At 47.6% G+C, this 22,426-nt stretch overlaps 1 protein-coding gene across 1 annotated transcript in view; it reads left to right on the top strand.

Moving 5' to 3' along the window:
* Positions 1-22,426, top strand: part of LOC138453799 (zinc finger protein 436-like) — a 385,513-nt gene that overhangs the window by 136,467 nt on the left and 226,620 nt on the right. Inside the window, exon 2 of the mRNA XM_069606966.1 lies at positions 10,020-10,146. Coding sequence (XP_069463067.1) covers positions 10,020-10,146 — 127 coding nt within the window. The remainder of the gene's footprint in view (positions 1-10,019; positions 10,147-22,426) is intronic.

The raw sequence follows: 22,426 nt of genomic DNA, 5'->3' as shown, positions 1-22,426 counted from the left end.
TTCTTTGGAAAAACACAAGGTCACAGTTTATTAGGAGCAAGACAACTTGGGACGGTCCCAGCCACATCACAAACAGTCAGATACGGGTGAACCATGTCACCTCTTTAGCCACTGGCCAAACTGACAAAAAACTGCTGGTTACTCCAGCTACACTGGTACTACCAGCGGGACACTCGGGGGCACTGACCAGGAGATTGTTGGCCTAAAGCCCTAAGGAAGGGAGTCAGTGCCCGTCGAGGGATCGGCTCGAGCCCGGCCAATCCCGAGCCGCTGCAACCGCAGCGTGAAGTCCCTCATTGGCTAGGACCGCCCCGATACTCCGCCACGCTTTGATGGTGGCTCACGCTGCCATCAATGCCCCCAAACCTTAGGACCTTGCTTCTCTTTAAAACTCTACTAAACATCCACATTATTACCATACTCACCATTGGTTTATCTGCAACCAGCCCTCCTTAGCTCGCCCAGTATAGCCGTCAGGAAAACATTGTTGCCTTTGTCAGATAGGTGGACCCCGTCTGCATCAAAATGGGAAGGCAAGGAGCTCAAACAGCAATGCCCTACATACCCCAGGCCCTCTGCCTTGGTGAATTTCGCAACACTTCTGTTGAGGCGCTTCCTGGATTTTTCCATGCCGGCCACAGAAATGGCGTCTCTCCAAACTTGCCTTTGCACGACTTCTGACCAGAATATTTCTGTGCCTGGCAACTCGTGCGCCACTATGCGCAAAGTCACCTGTATTTGGGCGAGCAAGCGTCCGCGACCTAACTTGGCCAGATCGGTGCCCCCCAAATGAATCAATAACTGCCTTGGTGCCCGCCTCCACTGAAGTTGCCAGTGAATGGCAGGCAGCAAGGAATGCCACCTCATTCCAGGAGTGCCCAGCCACACACACTCGGTACCCTTGAATCCCAGGTTGTGGCCGATCGACCATTGCCTAGCCCTTTTCTCAGCACGTGTCACAAATGAGTGGCCAATCAGCCACATTGCATTATCTGCGGGGAAAAACATGCCATACCATAAGTTTCTTGATCCCCCAGGATCCAAACCACCCAACTACCCAGCCCCGTCCCTTGAGTGCTCTTGGTCTCTAGTACTCTTCTGGGCATGCACTGTGCTGGGGGCGGACATACAGTCGATAACGGCCCGACTCCCACCTTCATGATCGCCCGGGGAGACATGCCCTGTTGAAAGGCTGTGGTAGCTGCGCCTATCCTGAAACTATGGGTGGACCATCCCTCCACCTGGATGCCCAAGGCCCTCAAAGCCATTGCCAGCACTTTGCGGAATTGAAATACAGAAAGGGGGGAAGTGTCGGCGTGAGTTAGCAGGGGGCCAGCACTTGTAGCTCTTAGGTGTATAAAGATCTTAAAAAGGTGTACCGGGCAACATTCCGCAAGGTGGCCCCATGTAAGACTATGTTGTAACCTTTTCCTTGCTGGTCTGTTTTGCTTTTCCTCAACAATATACTGACCCCTTCACCTGAGCCTTTGTGAAACAGAGATACATCCCCCAAAGCAATGGCCCTCCCAGATATGTCCTTCTTGGATGCAGAAACTAGCTCACTAATCCTAAATGCCCCAAAAGGCCCATGCGAATGCCAACTTGAATAGCGCCATTTCGTATTCACTGAAGCATATGCTAGGTAACGTGGCCAACAACTTTACCAATAACCCAAAGTCAATTGGTTTGCGCATATCTTTCGACCTTGGCTCCGAACGGGCCCAGCCTTTCAATGCAGATCGCACCAAAAACCCCTTTGTGGGGTCACCTTTCCCCTCCAATTTGGAGTGGAAGGCAACCGCAGCCAAATGTGATGCTGCCCAACTCTTTGACATGCCTTCTGTGTGTGCCCAAACCACAAAAGCGCGTACCTGTTCCTCAGCAGTCTGTTTTTCGCCCTGCAGATAAGAGACCACGCTCTTGAATTTACCATAACCTTGCTGGTATCCACATCTTACTCTGGGCGTGAGTGAGCGCTCACTCAACTCGGCGAGTGCCCTGTCCACACCACCAGCTGCCACCACTCCTTTTTGAACTGCGCTCCCTCCAGTTTGCCCTCCGGGTGGGCCTTCCGGAACTTGGACTACTGAAAGCGAGAAAGAGCATCAGCAGCAATATTTGCAGTGCCTGGCACATGTCGAGCTCTAAATTCAATGTTATGATACAGACATAATTCCACTAATTTTCTGAGCAAGCTCAATATTGCTAGACAGGATGCAGACTGTAAGTTAATGGCTTGTACTGCCGCATTGTTGTCAGACCAAAAACGTACCCTCTTGTTGGCCAGAACCGTAGGCCATAACAACAATGCAACAACAATGGGAAACATCTCTAAGACCATTATGTTCTTTGTTCTGCCCTTCTTGTGGCACTGCTGTGGCCACTTCTGAGCACACCACTCAGGCCCTAGGATCACACTGAAACCTTCGCTTCCTGCAGCATCTGAAAACATCTGCAGCTCAGCGTTGGTTTCCCACGGGGTTTGCCAGATTTGTACCCCATTGAAGCTGTCTAAGAATCTATACCACATCCTTAAGTCTTCCTTGAGGGCAGTGCTTAGTCTAATGTGGTGCTGTTTCTGAACCACACCAGCTGTTGCCCTGGCCAGCCTTCGTGCAAAGACCCTGCCTGCTGGGATAACTTTGGCTGCAGAATTCAGCTTACCCAGAAGTTGCTGCATTTTTTCCAGGGTGGTCCTGTCCCTTGACAAATTATTCACAATCTCAGCCTTTAATCCATTTACTTTATCATCCGGTAACCTACAAGTGCCCTTAACAGTGTCTATCTCAATGCCAAGGAATGTTAGAACCCTACATGGGCCCTCTGTTTTCCCAGGAGCTAAAGGAACCCCCATCTCTCCCATCAATTGTTGAAACGCAGACATTGCTACTGCACAGTCATCGGACCCTTCATTGCCAGTAAATAGAAAGTTGTCTAGATAATGAACCATTGCCCCCCGCTGCTCTCTTCTGCGCGCCGCCCATTCAAGGAACGTGCTGAATGTCTCGAAAAAGCAACAGGACACTGAGCACCCCATGGGCATACATTTGTCTACAAAGAAACCCTCCTTCCACTGGAAGCCCAGCAAATGGAAGCTGGCCGAGTTCACTGGTAATAAGCGAAATGCAGACTCAATATCCACCTTGGCCATCAAAGCCCCTTTCCCCATACTGGCAACCACCAACATAGCCTGATCAAAAGAAGCATAGTGAGCAGAGCATAGTTCCGGGCTCAACCAGTCGTTCACAGACTCACCCTTTGGGTAAGAAAGGTGGTGGATGAGCCTGTACTTCCCCGGCTCCTTTTTGGGGACTATGCCTAGTGGTGACACAATGAAGTTGGGGAGGGGTGGGGCATCAAAAGGTCCAGAAATCCTGCCTAATTCCAGTTCTTTGTTCACTTTCTTATCGACCTCCCCCGGCAGATCCCTCGCTGAAGGTAAGTTCCTAGCAAAACGGCAGGTCAGGGGTCCCTCATGAGGAATAACAAATCCTTCTGTGAAACCTTGAAATAGCAAATCCCTCTCGCGCTTTCTTGGGTAATGGTTTAGATGTTCCACTAAAATCTGCAAATTGACTGGTGAGGGACCCTTCCTGGACAGATCCAAATTATGTGTTGCTGCACTTGTTACCGGGGGGGGGGGGGGTTGGAGATGGGGGACTTACTGTCCTTTGCGAGGGCCCTTGCCCCCGGAGGCGCCTTCCCGCTTGAAACATTTGACCAAGGGATGGTTCCCCCCACATTTCCCACACTCCTGGCTATACCTACACTTAGGACCCCAGTTGCAGCTGCTTCTGTTAAAGAACCGGCATGTCCTGGTCCCCGTTTTCTTATCTTCTTGTGCTCCGTTTGAACTACCAGATCCTGTAGCTCCTGACGCTTGAGGGGCATTGTGAAAGGGTTGTCCCTGACCCCCATTATTTTGCTTACCATACCAGTTCTTCTTCCCGCTTTTGTAATAATCTGCCCAGACAATACTCGTCCTTTCTTTACCACCCATGTAAGTGACCTAGCCGTCCATCTCTTTCTGGTCCCATGTCATTGCGGGGCATTGTTCCATCATATGTCTAAACTGCCTATCATAATCAATCCACCCTGAAGTACCGTACCGCTTTGCATCACCTAAAATTGTTTCCCTGTATTTGACCAAACCTGGCCCGTGCTGCGGGTTCTTTTCCATCACTATTACTGACAGTATAGCAAACGCTTTCTCCCAGTTAGCGATGTTCTCCTCCGGATGATACTTCCGGTGCCTCTTGTTGTTTTCCTCAGCACTTAGCGTGACATTGGGGCCGGCATCCTCTACTGCCAAAAGGCTGAATATGTCTATATTTTTTCTGGCCCACATCTGTTCTCTAATGTCAAGGGGGTATGTGCCAGGCCAAGGATGACCTGCCCGATAATAAGGGGGCAATTGTCACAGACTGTTCTGCTCCTAAGGGGGCTGACGGTGAGGCAAGAGGAGGGGTGGCGGTGCTGATGCCAGGCCATGGGACACATTTGCGCCTGGTTCACACTTACGACCCCTGGCGCTGCTACCGGTAGAAGGGGTGTAGCCCCCATCCCAACTTGCGCCAGCTCGCTGGTAGTTTGCACCGTAGGCGCCACCTGCAACATTTCAGTTGTTTTCTTACCCTTTTGCTGGCGTTTTCTCTTGGCATGTAAGGGTTTCCGTGTGATTTCACTCGGGGGGGGGGAGTATCTACCACGGGGGGGTGGACAGATCTGGGCATCTACCACCAATTGTTGGGGGGGCGGTGGCTGCTTTTTTCCCAGCACTTTCTTAGCCCAGCCCTTTCCCTCACTGCGCATCCTTTCTTGAAATAACGCCCAGATGGCCCCTTCGTCCTCCTCCTCACTTGAACCCGGGGTGTTGGGCACTTCTTCAATGGAGTGGAACAGGTCCTGCGAGTCCTCCACCGACGACATCCTATACTGAAAATGGGAAAGGTCCTTTAGTACCCTCTTTAATGTACTAAATGGTGTTGGGCCTAATACAGTGCCTTGACTATCCTCTTGTTGCCAACTTGATGAAAGAACATTATTCCTTGCCCTGTACCTTAACACTCTTCTTATCTTTCGAAAATAGGCTTAAATTTCTCTTAACCACTGCTTCCTTGCCTGACCTGCATTCAAAATAAACCATGAAGTTAAACATTTGATTCATACATCCTTTCAGATAAAAAAGGCTTAACTTAACCGCTGTTACTTTGCCAGACCTGTATTCTAAAATACACCCCATGCCATTACACATGTGATCTCAAACCACTTTTTGTGGCTTGCACAAAGCGCCTCGCTTGCTCCCCCGCCTTCATGACTTTAAGAGGCTTTGGTTACTCCCCAGTCCTTTGTAGGGCGGCTTAAGGTTCACCGGGGGGGTGGGTGCTGGGTGCCGTGCCCAACCGCTAGCTTCGCAGCCTCCAACCCCCCGGAATCAACGTTGCGCGGCGGCCCCTTCCGCCGACAAAGCCCGTCATGGAAAAAACCGAGCGACATAGCGTGCAGCATTTAAACAAACACATAGGGCATAATACAATACATTTGGCACGGCGGCCGTGAGAATTCGTCGCCCCATTCAAACCGTGAGCGAACCCATGACAGTGAAACTAACAAAGTCTATTGCATATTAAATATATTAAATGATCAACAAAGTCTATTGCACATTGAATATTATGAAATGATCTACACGTCTATACGTGCGCGAAGGAAGAACTGTATCCCCCGCAGTACCCTGAAACTACACAAAATGTGGCGGCGGCCATTCCACTCGTTACGGCGCGGCGGCCTATAACGCGGCATGTGAACAAATTCCACGTGGCACAGCGGCCATGCAAAACTGTGGAACTTTTCCCCTGCCTCCTGTTCGAACTGGCCCCTGGACCGTATGAAACGGCACAAAAAGACACGCGTCTTCAAATACATCCAAACCTGCCTTCTCGTTAGGGCCAGCCCCCGGCATAATATCAAAGGCCCAACCACGATAAGCATCTTAAGCAAGTAATTTTTGGCACAGCGGCCATAACAAGAAAAACCTGCGTGGCGCGGCGGCCATCCACAGCGTACTACCGTGATGTAATTGAAAGCATGCATACTAATCACAAATAACAATTTACAAACTCGACAACAGCGTGCCGCGGCGGCCATGTAACGCAAAATACAGCAAAGTAATGGAACACATTACATGTAAAGCGTATGAAAATATAATACGCATTTAAATACCCCCCAACAGCGTGGCTTAGCGGCCATCGGACACAAAATACGGCGAAGAAATGGGGAAAAACATAAATATAAAAGCGTATGAAACGGATAAAATACGCTCGAGAAGTCATAACGCAGGCAGTACACAAAAGAAAAAAGGGAAGGCGCAATCTGTTCCCTCCTTCCCTAAATCGGGTCCGCTTGAGCTGACACAGCGGCCAGCGAGCAGACCCCTCTCCCGTCCCCCCCATACTTACCAAGTCCTCTGCGGCGGCCGACCGAACTGCTGGGCACCGATGGACGCAAAGAGATTCAAACGAGGCGGGAGCTGCTGACGAGGCGGGAGCTGCTGGGGCAAAGAGACTGATGGCCAGCAGCTCCCGCCCTTATAAATGTGCCCGGGGAGACCAGACCGGAAGCCAGGTCCCCCGGGACGCCTCTTCCGCCTCGCCGAGGGGGGGGGAAGAGGAAAGGCATGACCAGCAACCGGAAGGGGGTGGCCAGAGGGGACAGCCCGCTATGTAGGCTGTCCGTCTAGCGCCCCCTGCGGGGGCCGGTCAGCCTCTGATCCTGAGTCAGAGAACAGATCACTTCACTGCTGGGGAGGGCGCAGTGGGCACAGGGTTAGTATCGGCCGGCAGCCACAGGGCTGCCTTGTTGTTCAACAACTTGTTGATACTTTAGCAAACTAAACAAACTAAGGCAAAGCAAAGGCAGCCATCACGTCAGGCGAGCCTGGCTGCGCGATGGAATGGAAATGGAAAATAATATATAAAACAATATGAATATTTTTCGGCCCTCAACTAAAAACCGGCCCACACTTTGAGTTCTTGATTCGGGCCTGGGCCGAATGCCCGACTGTTCAGTCCGATGCTGGGCATCACTCCTTCTTGGCGACTTAAGGCGCTGGCACAGTTCCGTTGTGTACTAAAGTCTATTTGTTTGATGTAGATTTATTACTTTATTTATGTTCTTTCCTGGGCTATGCAACATGCTGAATTGCCAAAAGCAGTAGGAAGCTAATGCAGAAAACATGCTAGCACAGTGTATATCAAAAGCAAATGCAAAAATATGATAAAAGAAAAAAAAAAGAAATCCCATTTATGGAAGCCACCAGTTGTGCGAAGGAATGAACTATAACTCACTTGCCAAAAAGACCCCAAAGGTTAGTTTATGTGGCCAGTTGAAATAAGAGAAAAAAGTAGTGTCCAATATTTGAGGACACTACCATCCCCTACATATGTTTCACTATAGGTGGATCCCCAGATTGAGCAGCAGATGACCATAACCTTGAGCATCTTTTCCCATGAGGGACAGTAGAGTACTACAGTATTAAGGAGATATAATTACGACTTGAGTGCTTCACACATAATCTCGGATCTGTGAACCGCCACTTGCAATGAGTGTGTGTTATTTACTTATTTGTAGACTTTTGAAGGTCAAAGTTAGAAGTACAACCAGCACTATAATCAACGAATATTGCTCCTGATGAAGGGATTGATATCGCAAAATACGTCGAGCTCATTATTTTTGTATAACTGTTTTTGCTATTCCAATTGTAAACAGAACTAATTATAAAAAAGCCAACTCATGAATACATTCTAAGTGTTGACTGAGGTATTGCTCAGTACTCTTGGTGTGCATGGGAGGAACGTGTCCTTGAATATTGGACACTACTTTTTTCTCTCATGTCTTAGTTGCGGCTTTCTGTGCCAGAGCTGCTTTGTTTCTCCCGTGCACCATGAACCAATACAGATCTCTTCACATTCCATTGAACTGATATTTTTGATCATCAAAGGAAGGTGTGCATTCCAGCCAATCACAGTGTCAATAGAAATAGCACATCGTAATGAAAGGAAACAGCAATTTGCCCCAGGCCAGAATGAATGATGGAAGGATGTATGGGATGGACTCCTCTTGCCTTTCAGCCCTTGGCCGTGACCTACATAGACGAATTCCATTCACATGTTGAAAGTAGTCAACCCACAGAGCTGCAGCAGATTTTAAATCTAGAACCGGTGCATTTGGATCAAGGTCTATGTGTTGTATGTGTGGACGAGCCATCACTGCAATATCTTGTTAGTAGATATGCTACCTTTTCGGTGGTGTTTCTGCAGGTTGCTTTATTATTTCTTTGGAATGTTTAGCTCTGACATATTCTGCTTATGTCTGCACAATTCTATATTATCTATACCTGCTTTCAAATGCTACACTAGCTTAGGTTTGGTATGCTACACTGTGTTATGTTACGCTGCACCATGTTGTGTTTTTAAGATATAGGAACAACCTTATTGCTGCCTAACCTCTCTTGACACACAGGCCCTTCCATTACCATGGCAGTTACAGAGCTATATGAAGTAACCTCTACCCGCGCCTGCAGTATGTACTCCCACCCTTACCCCTGCACACCCATAGAATTTCAGCGATTAATCGGTAGCCTCACAAGCAGTAAACATCAAACCAACACCCCAACATCAACTTCCCTGCCTTAGGAAAACTGTAAACCCTCAGTTATAGACGTCCTCATTATTACATGTTGTATTCCCCACCCGTAAACCCTCAACTAACAGCTGTGGTGCATGGCTGGTGGAGGATCAGGACTACCCTTGTGTGTGGCCCAACTGGCAGTGGAGGTTCGGTAGTGAGGTGCAAGTGGATGAGGAACCAGATGATGAGAAGACACCTGCATAGAATCCAGCCCACTGAAAGAGGCTGAAGAAGCCGTCCCAGGAAGTGTGCCAGTCCTACATACAGTGGTGTCCCCGAGCCAATAAGTCTGCCTGTCAGCGACCTTCAGAGGCCCTGGAGCATGGCACACCCTGACAGACACTCCGCGGCCAATGATGGGCTGACCTTGAGGGCGTTGCTATAAGAAAAAAAGAATGGATACAAGTAGGCCAGCCATCAATTCGCTTTTTGGGCCCCAGAGGTTTTTTTTGTGTCCCACAGCAGGCTGCAGCTACACAGGCTTTTTATTTTGAACTGATTCAGGCTTGTTGGCTATATAACGGAGTGAGCAACAAGAGACCTAAAGGTAGGTCGCTTTTAACAGTGACTCCGGAGTAACAAAAGAGTACTTACAGACACTGCTTGATGTCTTTTAGGGACATGTAATAGAAGTGCGAGCATTTGTAGTTTATAAAAGTTACTCTGTAGTTTTGTACCACCACTATTTTATTCACCCACAGAAGAAGATTAAAAATAAGAGATACCCTAAAGAGGGGATTAAACATCCCCCCCTCACAAGTGCACTCATACCCGCCCTCGCTTCTCTCTCACCTCCTCCTTCCCTCTCTCTTTGTGATTATTTCCTCTTTGTTTTTCAGATTTACACTTTACAGGTCCCCCCTGCCTAATTGTGATCGCTGGCACGGTGGAGTAACAAAGGGAATGAGTGAAAATTGCATGTGACATTAATGAAAGGTGTAAAAGCCTTACGCAATGCCGTTACATTTTTCATTTATGTTAAGACCCTAGAGCAAGATGAGCTTGAAAGTGTCCTCTAGCAATATTGTTTATTTATTTACAAGGGAGTGCCTCTGGTTTGCCCGATCACGTTAAGTCACTCTATTGTTTTACATAGCAAGTTGTGCCATAGCATCTTGACAACTAATGGGGTAGACTGTTACCGGCTATGCACTATTCCACTCCTCACACATACACAGATACAACCTTGAGAAGGCTATATGCAGATCTGGAAAATAGCTCTTCCTCTGGGGAGCAAACTATAGTATAACTACAGGGTTGCTGCTCTTCTCATTAGACATTGCATTTCACTCAATGAAGGTCTTAAATATTTAATGAATAATTCACTGTTCCAGATGCCGATCAGATTCCATGATGCTGCAACCTATTTCTCTAGTGAGGAGTGGACACTTTTACATGAATGGCAGAGAGAGCTGTACAGGAATGTGATGAAGGAAATCCACCAAGCACTCCTTTCACTCGGTAAAGTTATACAGTTCATCCTTAAGGATTATGAAATCAATTGTTGCACGATGTTTAATTTGTCCTATCCCTCTGATCAACGTTGCATCTGTTCAGCTGCCAATTACTATGCACACACCCCGACTACCACAATCACACCCTTTCTCACACAACCCCCTTGTACATCAGTCTGTGTATGTCAATCCTGCTCCCTCATGTCCCTTCCTATTTCCTCTGGCTCCTTCCTCCCACAGGCGAAGGTCTAGTTACCCATGGTTGGGGCACAATACGCTGCAGTCTAAGCAGACCCCATTGTGTAAAACCACAAGGATGGCGATTGGTGCATTACAAAAGCCTATTAACTTAGCATAAGAAAATTCTTAGAGTCTATTTTGATTTGATTTTCCCATGCTAAACGACTGTAAGAGCACAGAACACTGGGTGGACGGCAGAAGCAGCCTCCATGGCTGACTTTGCGGCATGTGCTCCGTCCCATCACTTCCTGTCCTCTGAGGCCTAGTGTGAGATAGGTGTGTGAGCACAGATGGCACAAATGGCTTTTTCTTGTCCGTATCTGGATTTCTCCCAAATGCATGCATGTCGCAGAGCATAGCGCAGCAAGTGGAGCAAATCTCTGTTCCACTGGCCCACTGATGTATTTGATGAACAGGGTGGCTATCTTTCTCCAGACGCAGATAATACTGATGACAGTTGCTCTTTCCGTAACCTTTGACAGAGAAGTGGTTAGTTGGAATACCTGGCCTCCCTCTTACACGTTATTCCTCAACTTCTTCAACTCATCTATTCCTGTGTCTACATCATGGTGTCTCAGGGGCAATCACTCTAGACCATTTTAATGTCTGAGTAGAGAGTGCAGGAGGAGAGTTTACCAAAGTGCCAAAGTGCAAGGTGGATATTGTCCGTCATAGATGCAGCATCAGACAGCCAATGGTGGGCAGTATGAACGTTGCCATAGGAAATGTAAGTTGAAATGATTGGTCTATGACTGGCATCATGCAGTATCCTTAGGAACATCGAACATGGACCTGATGGAAAGCAATTGCTCTGCCCTGGAAAACAGAAGTCCATAATCCATAAACGTAGTTTCACTTTCAATTGTGCATCATGAGTAAAGTGGCAAAGGTTGAAGCCACGAAAGATGAACCAAGCAAGAAAAGCGAGGAATGCATGCCAGGATGTTGGAGGGTTGGCTCACCGATTTGGGCCCCCGACCTCTCAGATCTCTCAGCATCGTTATACTCCACCATTTCAGGTACTCCTGAAGAACTCACAACAGCCTAATATCCAGAATCCAGCCTATTAATTTGCATAGAACCCTGTCTCATCTTTCCCTTTAGAATCACTGTACTCCTCTTTTAGGAGGCTGCCTCTCAATTCTGCTGCTGCCCAGAACTCGAACCATTGGAAACGTTTTTTTTCTTGGATTTTGTTTTTGGTCCCTGTGTTTTTCACTTGCTAGTGGAACTGTTTTTTCCCTTTAAATTTGTATTTTGTATTTTATTGAATTTATATAGCACTTTAATCCAACGTGCTCTACATGAGAACAAGAAAATATACAGCAAGCATAAAATGGCAATTGAATCACAACTCGAAAACAGTACAAGGAACAATTTACATTATTGCTGAGGTAAGGAGGGAGTGGAGAGGGACACAGGTTTGAGGGAATGGGAGGCATGAGTGGAGGTAGAAGCAGAAGTAAGAGGGGAGGCGAGAAGGTGTGAGGGAGAAGAAAGGAACGAATAAGACTAGATAAGAGCTGGAGGTAGGGTAGGAGGGAGTAGAGAGGAAGGAGAAGGTGATGAAGTACAGAAGTAAGAGGTGAGCGATGAGGCGGTGGGAGAAATGGAGAGGAAACGAAAGGTGTTAGGGAGGGGAATGGAAAAGATACGATTTTAGAGAAGAGCGAAAGGAAGGGTAGGAAGGGAAGAAGAGTGGATGGGGAGGAGGAGGCGGTTCCAGTGGAACGGAGCGAGGAGTTGGAAAGAGCGGAAGCTGGAGCAGGCACAGGGTGGTGTAGGAGGAGGAGAGAGTAGGAAAAGATCAGCAGAGCGGAGAAAACGAGAAGGGGTATAGAAAGTAAGAAGGGAGGAAAGGTATGGGGGCAAGACCAAAGATGGATTTGAAGACAAGAAAGGGGAAATTGAATTTGAGCTGGGAGTGAAAAGAGAGCCAGCCTAGAGAGGTGAGAGAAGAGGAGATGGAGTCAAGAGGTGAGAGAAGGCAGAGGGAGCGGATGGCGGAGTGGTAGACAGATTTTAGTAGGGAGAGGTGAGAGGAGGGGAGTCCAAAGAAAAGGGAGGAACAGTGGAAAAGTCTGGAGAAGATGAGGGAGGTAATTAAGAGCTTTGTAGCATGAAAGGTTAGGAGGGGTCGAATTTTATGAATGTTGTAAAGGTGAAAGCGACAAGACTTGGCAGTAAGAGAAATGTGGTGAGATAGGGAGAGGTGAGGGTCAATATGAAGACCAAGGTTAGGGGCATGGGAGAGAAGGAGAGTTGGGAGGGGGGAAAGAGAATGAAAGGGGGAGGGGAGGGAGGAGGAAGAGTGTTGGCAGGGAAGAAAAGGAGTTCCTTTTTTCAGCATTAGGAGTGAGGAAGGGAGAGGACATCCAGGATTTAATAGCAGAAAGGCAAGAAGAGAGTTTATTGTGAATGTCGGGAGAGAAGGAGGAGAAGGAGAGGAAAAGCTGGGTGTCATCAGATGTAGAAATGGTGCGAAATACCAAATGAGGAGATGATAGGAGCTAAGAAGGAAGTATAGAGTGAGAAAAGAAAGGGGCCAAGGACAGAACCTTGGGGGACTCCATGGTTGAGAGGATATGTGGGAGAGGTGGAGCCACCCCAGGAGACAGAAAAGGTGCGGTTAGAAAGATAACAGGAGAGCCAGTTAAGGAGTCTTTGAGGCCAAAAGAGGAGAGGAAGGTGAGGAGAAGAGGATGGTCAACAGTATCAAAAACAGAGGAGAGGTCAAGGAGAATAAGAATGGAGGAGTGCTTAGAGTAGCGTGCAGAAAGGAGAGAGTTAAGAACAGAGATGAGGACAGTTTCAGTGGAGTGTAGAGGGCGGAAGCTGGATTGGGTAGAGGGAAGGAGGGAGTGGTTAGAGATGAAGGAAGAGTGTTGAGAATAGACAATTCATTCGAGAAGTTTGGAGAGGAAGGGTAGGAGAGAGATGGGGCGATAATTGGATGCAAGATGGGGATTAGCAGAAGGTTTTTTGAGAATAGGATAATAGTCACGTGTTTAAAAGGAGTAGGAAAAGTGGAAGTCGAGAGGCAGATGTTAAAAAAGGAGGTGAGATAGGGTATGAGGAGGGGGTAGATTTTAGGGATGAGGGGGTAGGAATGGGGTCAGCGTGAGAAGCAGAAGGATGAGTTTTGGTTAGAAGGAGGGTAACTTCAGAATGAGTGACAGGAGTGAAAGAGGACATGGAAGAGGTTGGGGAGGAGAAGGAGGAGAAGGACGAGGAGGAGGTGGTGGAGGAGGAGAGTAACAGGGAGGAGAGGATAGTTTGGCAGAGATTGAGGACTTTGTTAGAAAAGAAGGAGGCAAGATCAGTGGCAGAAAGAGGAGAGGCGATGGAAGGATCAAGGGTAGCTGGAGAGAGAAGTCGGGATAAAGTTTGAAAGATGCGGCGAGGGTGGGAGGACTGATACTGGAGAAGGTCAGAGAAGTAGGTGCATTTAGCAGAGTTGAGGCAGGAGGCATAGAGGGTATGATAGGAGAAGTATTCAGATTGGTTAGAGGGGGTGGGGTGTTTGAGCCAGAGACGTTCTAGGTGCCTAAGGAGGCGGCACATGGAGGAGAGATGAGATGAAAGCCAAGGTTGAGCAGGTCGACGAGAAGGGCGAAATGAGAAGAGGGGGTAAAGAAGATCGAGAGTAGAAGAGAGAGAGGAAGTTAAGATGGAGGAGGCATCGGGGGCAGGGAGAGAGGAGAAGTGGGAGAGCGGGGGGGAAATGTTCATAAAAATGCCTTGTTGATTTCCCCTAAAACATTGACCCACCCCAAATGAAATGGTTCTTGCTTTCCTCAAAACTACGGTTGGTCACCTATGAATTTGTTGCCTCACCCTCATGTCCCCTCACATCTAAGGTAATTTCCTCTGCCTCAGAAACATTTTCTTAAACAGACTACTGCTATTCTTCTTTGGGTGCAACTCATCTCTTTCCCATCCCCTTCCAGCCTATAAAAACGAGGTGCACCCCTACTGCCCATTGTTACTTTTTTCTGCACGCGTGTGCCAGCAACATGGTGTGCGAGTGAGCCATGATATCTGGTGAGCATGTAGTTCCGGGGTCAGGACTAAAGCACACCTCTATGCCCACTGTCATCCTTGGAAGAGCCTGGGGTGGCGGTGGATGAAGGACTGTTGAGAACACAGCACGCAACCGCCACCCACCCAGCAATGTAATGAGGAGGTGGAGCCTGCCACTGTGCGTGCCACAGGATGATGTGGGCGCCAAGCAGAACCTTGTGAACGCCAGAAGGATAAAGGGTAATCATTCATGTGCAAGTTGTCTAGCATTGGTGGTGTCGCAATTTGTTAGCCAATTTGATCTGATTTGCAATATGCAAGTGTGCGTGCAAAAACACAGAGGTCGCCATCATCTTCTCCTTCACCCACGAAAAAGGTGATATGTTTCCTTAGCCCAAGGGCACGTAGCCCAGGGGATCACAGGTCATACTGAGATCATATGGAGAATCGAATGAGATCCCCTCCTGGCCTTTTGCGAAATCAAAAGTGGAATTAAATAAGTAAATGGCTTTCATTGCTCTCCAAGGAGTACAGTGGCAAAACTCTCAGAGAGTTGGATGAGGATGAAATGACCCAGAGAATAAAAGATGGTACATCTCTTAAAGTGATCAGCCCAGCCTTTCTGCATCACATTTGCAAGACTTTAGAGATCTCTGAGAAGGAGTTTAATCCAAAGAGGAAGGTGACTTCGTTAGCGGCTATGTCGTGGGCGCCTTGCAAGTACCGATCATTAAGACCATCCAAAAGGCAGTGTCCAGAGTGGCAGAAGCCTAAGAAGTTATTAGTCTTAAAGTTCATGTCCAAACGTTGCCCAGTGCAGGATTCAATACGATCGACCACTCTACCCTGCTCAATCTACTGTCTGGGGCTGGCCTTTCAGGGACAGTTTTATCTGGGGTCTGTTCTTTCCTTACTGACCGTGATCAAGCCTTGCTCTGCCGCCCTTTCAGACTGCATCATCTTCTTTGACATGTGGGGTTCCCCAGGGCTTGGCCCTACCATCGATTTTTTTTTTCAACTTCTGCCTCTGGTTGGGCTCATCCACTCCCACGGCTTCCGGTGCTACTCCTACGCTGATGATACACAAATGATTGTTCAGTTAAATCTTTTAAATCATGACACTGCGTCTCAGATGAGGGGTTGCCCGGAGGTGGTGGGATGTTGGATGAGCGACAACTGGCATAGGCTCAATGGAGACAAAACCGAAGTGATGGCAGTTTCCCCACCGCTCCCTCTGCGGCCGCCCTTTGGACCCCCGCTTTTTGGCCTTCTGCTATTGGTCCTTTCCCACTTCTGTGCCCCCCCCTCACTCCCTGTGCCCCCCAACCCACTGTGCAAGGACCTGGTTGATAATTTGTCTGTTTCATTAGCGTTTGAAGCTAAGATTGGTTCAGTCTGTCAGTCTGGTCATTTCGAGCTTAGGATACTTTGGAAAGTGCTTTGTTTCCTTCCATCTCACCTGTGTGCCCTGGTTGTTGCTGCCTTGGTACTTAGTACCATTGATCCTTGTATCTAGCCCAGCCTGGGTATCTCATTAATTGCCTCTGAATCCTGTAGAACTGTGATACTGTGATGCTCGGATTGCAAATGGTTTTCCTTTTAGAAGTTATATCTCCCCTGTTCTTGGTTCTTTGCACTGGCTCCCTGTATCCAAGAGTATTCAATTCAAGTACCTGTGCATAGTGCACCAAGCTTTCTTTGGTGCTGGTGCGGAATACTTGCAACTGAAATACCGCCCTTACGTTCCTTGTCGTTCCCTGCGCTCTCAAGATGCCCATCTTATTCAGGTGCCCCGTTTTAAGTATTCTCGGGTTGGAGGTTGCTCTTTCTCATTGGCTGTCATAAATCCTTGGAAAACTCTTCCTCACTCTCTCCTGGCATAAAGGATCACCTACTCTTCCGTCGATCACTAAAGCTCTTCTTTATTATGACTGCTTTGTAGCAGTTTGGCTTTTGCTTTCTTGGGCTTAAGTTCTGGCTCTGCCTGGTTAGAAATCCTCCATCGCCAAGATGCCCTTGGGCGAATGTTGCGCTTACCAAATCATTAACATAGCATAACAGGGCAGAGGGTCGTTGCGGGGGAGACCACGTGGTGTTGGACACGTTACTTCTGAACCTGATGGGGATTTTATCAGTCACAGAACAGGATGTGGCTCCTAGCGGTGCTACTGCGAGCAAGTTTACACGGCGCAGGAAGTCTTAAAGGATCTGCAATAGATGTATGATATGATGGAGAAGGAAGAGAAATGAAGTGTGATCCTTCTGCACATGTAGCAAAAATCCAAGCTACTTTCTGAATGGCTATGGATGTGATCTCTGCTTCTGTTCTGACTGGCTGCGCAATGGCTTTGACTTGCCGCAACGTCTAGGTGAGAGTTTGGAAGGTGGATCAGAGTTAGAAAAACACTCTGCTTCATATGCCCTTCTTGGGAAATGTTCTGTTAGGCATAACTTTGGACGCTATTATAAAAAAGACTTCAGGAGATTGTACTTTTTCTTAGCTTAAAATCCTTTATTCAATATAAAATCATTAGGTATACAAACACAATTTATTTTCATAATAAATACAATTAAAACACAGCAATAGACCAAGGGCAAAAAATATTACTCAAAGCGAATCCCATACAAAACACAATATTGCTAACATGAAAGTAGAAACATAAAAGGTTAATAAACAATGGGTCTTATTACGAATTCGGCGGCGCGCCCACAAACTGTGATAATGCAGTGGTAAAGGAGTTACCGCTGCATTACCGCACAGCCAAACTATGGGGTTGGAGGTAAGGCAGAGGAAAAACTTCCAGCAGAATGCTGGAGGTAATTACTCTGCTTAACTGCCAAAAAACTGCCAAATCAGAGGAATTACAGCCTATGGTATTTCTGCCGAAATCCCTATGGAGTCCCATGGACTCCAATAAATGGGGACTAACACCTTCTACCACCACTTGTAATCCGGCAGTAATTCCGCCGGACCAAGTGGTGGTAATGGTAAATCTGGTTGGTGGTATTTTGGCTTATTTACCACCGAAATACCACCAAACTTGTAATGAGGCCCAATGCATTCCAAATACTATGGGCCTCATTTCAAGTATGGCAGTGTAATTTGGTTACCGCCGCATTACTGCACCTCCGTACTACAGGTTTTGAGGGGAGGTGGAGGATTTTCCTCCAGCAAAAAGCTCCCTTAGCCTTATCAACTTTCCACCTTTGTCCTCATGGGCTCCCTTGCCATCTGCTTCCACGGCCTCCCTGGATCCCTCGCCTCTTCCTGACTGTATGGCCTCTCTCACCACGGCTTCCGTGCAGCCGTCCCCCTGCCTAGCTCCCTTGCCTGCACTCTCCACACTGACATCCTTGTCATCCTCCGATCATCTACCTCCTCGTACCTCTATCTCTCAGGCACTCTCGCCACTTATGGGGGGGACTTCTGTCCCCTGTAGCCCCCCCCGTAAGTCTCTCAAAAATGGCAACCTGCTTCATGTTGCCACGCTTAACTCTCGCTCTGCTGTCAAGCACTCCTCTGACATCTGCCACCTCCTTGAACTCCTGGATCTTGATGTTCTTGCTCTCACTGAGACATAGTTTAAGGACAGCTCTGTCATGAGTTTTGACACACTTCTCCCTGAAGGCTACAAGATCCTCTCCGAGCCCAGGCCCAACAGGCCAAGAGGTGGAGTAGCCCTCATATTTCCAGAGTGGATCCCTGTTTCCGTTATTCCCACTCAGACCTACTCCTCCTTTGAATGCCTGGTCTGCAGGCTCTCTCTCTCCTGTCTCCTCTCTTACTCTGGGACCAGAGGGAGGATTGCAACTGCATTAAATGCCCAATGCGGCCTGAGGTATGTTGGCAAAAGAACGCGCCCAGTACATACCAGGATCACGGAACACTGCTTGCGCATTAGATACAGAAATGCCACAGCCCCCATGGTATGCCACTTTATGGAACATGGCCATTCAGACGAAGACATCACATGGTGGGTCCTTTATACAGTGAAAAATGCTTACAATCCACATAGCCTACTAGCCAATGAAGAGGCAAGATGGATTTTTAGACTAAACAGCATTGAGCAGGGCCTCAACGATGCAATGCCGGTGTGGTACCGCCCACGCGGTGAACGCTCCCGCTCATGATGCTCTTGCAGCCTAGCACACTGTGTCACTTGCCCCCTCTTTCATGCCTACATGAGCTCCTTCACTGCAGCCCGCCTGTGACACCGTACCATTTAGCTGCTAATGCCACACAGGGTCAATTAGCTCCCTTTTGGAGTTCCCATTAATATTGTTCTTCTTTACTTTCCCATTCATACTTTCACTTCTCTCTATCTGGCATGCAGCCACTGATGGCTTTTCCACTCAGCTCATTTAGTTGGAGTTTCATCCGATGCAGTCCACTAGGAGGTTTTGCCTCAGTGTTTCTGTGATGTAACTCACATGTGGCTCCTAGTTAATAATGGCCACCATTCCTCGTCACTCCATTCGGAGCTCTTGCCAGTGCAGTCCCCTTTCACTCACTCATTTGTTGCTCTCGCCCATCACAAGGCAGTCCCTCCACTGCTGCCTCACCGATCGCGAGACAGCCGTCTCGATAGGACTCTTCTTCCCCAGGTTGTGGCGTGCTCGTTAACCTTGCTGGACTATAGGTTCTACTTTCTTTCCCCCTTCTATTTTTAGTTCCTACTCATCGGGATCTTCCAGACACTCGGATGCGTCATCAATTTCAGTGTGCTGCATACTAACCTGCTCCATTTGCTTATGCCCGTATGGTAATGGGCATATAGGTTTCACTCTCAGCAGCAATTTGAGGTAGGTTCCAGCATGTCGCTTTATTCATTTTGACGTCCAGACGGCCTCTAACTTTATCTTTAACCCTTCTTGCACGTGTGACATCTGCATGCTCTATCACAACTGGAGCACATGCTCTATCAACAGAACTAACTCTGGCTCTCGCAATCTTTATTTTTTGGCCTTCTAGACTGTTACCACGGTTATTGCCAGAGCGTGTACTTCCAGCTGGGCATTTGCAGATCCTGCTCCATGTAAGTGGTTAGCATTCTTTCCAGCTAACGTCCAGTAGCTGGCGGTTCGCACTTTGTTCAGGTTCACTAATCCTATCATTCCCCTGACCATCACTGCCCACCCTCTGCAGGGGACCCTGCATAGAGCACCACCTTCATGTGCACGGTGTTGGTCCGGTGTACACCGAGTGTATCTCCTCGCTCACTGTTGAACTGTCTCCCCTTTAGTATTGTGCCTTGCAACACTTTAGGTTTCACTTAATCACTCTCTTTCCATGCTAATTCTCATTAGTCTGAGACTGCATATATTTTTCTCATGGTTTACAGGGTGCAACACTGGCTTTTGGTCCTGAGGAAGGCGGTCTGAACTACTCCACCCAGCAGAAACGCCACCATGATATATATGCCTTGGGCGTGACCTACGTCTTTGTCATCTCTTTGTTTTTGGCGTAGACCCCAGCTAATTTTTCCTTTAATTTTTATGTTGCCTTCACATGGATTAGCACCCATTATGGCCCACATGAAATGAGGGTAGACGACTTTGCTATTGTATGACTCATGTTTCCAGTGCCCTACCTGTAATGTAGGTAGACCACTATGAAACCAAACCCAGCAGGCCAAAAAACAAATAGATCTGCCTTTATTTATTTTTCTTGTTTTTGTGTTTTGTATTCATGTTACCAATCATTCAAGTTTTCATTGATCTGTCTGTTTTCTTGATTGCCTATTTGTATTCTTGAAATAAATTATTTAATTCGTCATTTGACTGTATTAATTACACATGTCTTTGTGTTGCTGAAACACTCATAAATAATGTGATGTATTGACATTGTGCATTACCAGGATGCTAAATCACTGGTGATTTATTCAGTTCTAATAAGTCTGCATGAGAACAAAACCCCTTTGCGTATGTTCCTCTCTTACTTTGGCCACCTTCTATTGGCTGCCAGGCCAGTCTATCCTCTTCCTCTCGGAATGGGCGGACCTGGCCTCTGCTCTCCTTTCCTCCTCTCCCCAACTCCTCCTGCTGGGGGATCTTAACATCCATTTCAACTCTCCCGACTCTTCAGGACCTTTCCGCAACCTATGCAGCTCTTTCTCCATTCTAACTTTGGGTCCGACACACACCGCAGGCCACACCTTGGATGTTTTCATCTCCATAGATATCCCTCTCACTACCTCACTCTCCTGGACTGATCACTCTCTTCATGCTTGAACCTTGACTTCTTAGCCATCACGGAAACCTGGTTACACGCTGCCTTTGGCCCACTTCTCACCCTAGCCATACCTAACGGCTATTCCATCATTAGAAATTACCGCCAGTCCAACTTGTCCAAAGGAGGAGTCGTCGCATTTATACATAGAGACAATATCACCATGAGAGCTACTCCCAATTCCCAACTTAGCTCTGCAGAATCTCTATTAGTGAAACTATCCCTCTCACCGACTAACACAGCAACACTACAACTCATATACAGACCTCCAGGACCACTTGGTTCATTCACTGACAATATTACATCTATTCTGTCTACCAACACTAAGTCTAACTCTCAGGTGTTGCTACTATGTGACCTCAACCTTGGCCTCACCGACCCTAAGGACCATATGGCCATCGAAGTTGCCACTACCCTCGCCAACCTAGGATTCCAGCAACGCATTTTCGAACCTACCCACAACAAGGGTAGAAGGCTCGATTGGATATCAGACCGCAATTGTAATACCACAATCAGCTCTAACTCTGCGTGTGCTTGGTCTGACCATCACATCATTACCTTCCACTTGCCAGCCACCAATACTCAGCCCAAACCCACCATAGCCCCTGCTATACCCACCAGGAACAAATAGGACATTACCAGGGACAAACTGCCCCCTCTCATTCTCCCAATCTTGAACAAATGCGCCGCGCAGCACAAGGACCCCACCGTCTTAGTAGACACCTTCAATCTTACACTGCTCAAAGCCATTGAGACTATAGCCGCGCTTAAAATACACAAAGCCAAACAACAATCCCATCTGAACTCATGGTTCACCCCACAGCTTAGAGTTTTGCGCAAAGAAAAGCGTAAGGCCGAAGCTCTTTGGAAAAGTCTTCCTAGCATGGCTAACAAAGACTCCTCTCTCATCACCTCACTTAACTACAAGGAAGCCATCCTACAACCCAAAAAAGAGACTTATAACCAACGCATATCTCAAGCCGAATCTAACACAAAGGAGTTATCTAAAATTCTCAAAAAATTAGAATCCCCTTCCCCTGTCCCCGATTCTTGCATTAAAGACAGCACCTAGAGCAATAACATCCAAAATGCACTTCTCAACAAAATAACTACTCTGCTATCCAAAATTAATGCCAAACAAAACACCCTTCTTACTCCCCCCCAACTAAAACCCTGCCACCTAAAACGACCACCCCAGTCTCTCACACGCCATTCAGTGTTACGCCGCTCACCATTCCTGAGGTTGAAAAAATCATCTGTAACTTAAAACCTTCTAACTGTCAAGGTGACTCCTGTCCGGCACCGATCATGAAGGAATCGGCCCACGACCTCGCTCCTTTCATAACTACTTTCATCAACTCCTCATTTCAATCGGGAGTGGTCCCTAACAATTTGAAGGATGCCTGGGTCCTCCCACTCCTAAAAAAATGACCCTAGATCCAGAGATTCCAACTAACTACAGGCCCATCACTACTGACTCGTTTCTCCTAAAAATACTAGACAGAGCAGCCTACTTACAGATACAGAACTATCTGGAAACAAACAATCTTCTAGGCACTAGACAATCCGGCTTCAGACCCAAGCATGGGACTGAAACAGCCCTCTTAGACCTCAAAACCCAAATTGAGGATCTAAAAGATAATGGCAAATTGGCACTACTACTGGACTTATCTGCTGGATTCGATTTGGTCAATCACCAAATCCTTTGTCAACACCTGAAATCGGCAGCCCCCTTTTCCGATAATGCCACGAATTGGATTAGGTCATTCCTAGATAATAGACACATGAGAGTATT

The sequence above is a fragment of the Ambystoma mexicanum genome, chromosome 4p, assembly GCF_040938575.1.
Source record: "Ambystoma mexicanum isolate Mex_15411 chromosome 4p, UKY_AmexF1_1, whole genome shotgun sequence".
Lineage (NCBI taxonomy): Eukaryota > Metazoa > Chordata > Amphibia > Caudata > Ambystomatidae > Ambystoma > Ambystoma mexicanum.
Note: the sequence above shows the minus strand (reverse complement) of the source record. Positions and strands in the feature narration are given on the sequence as shown.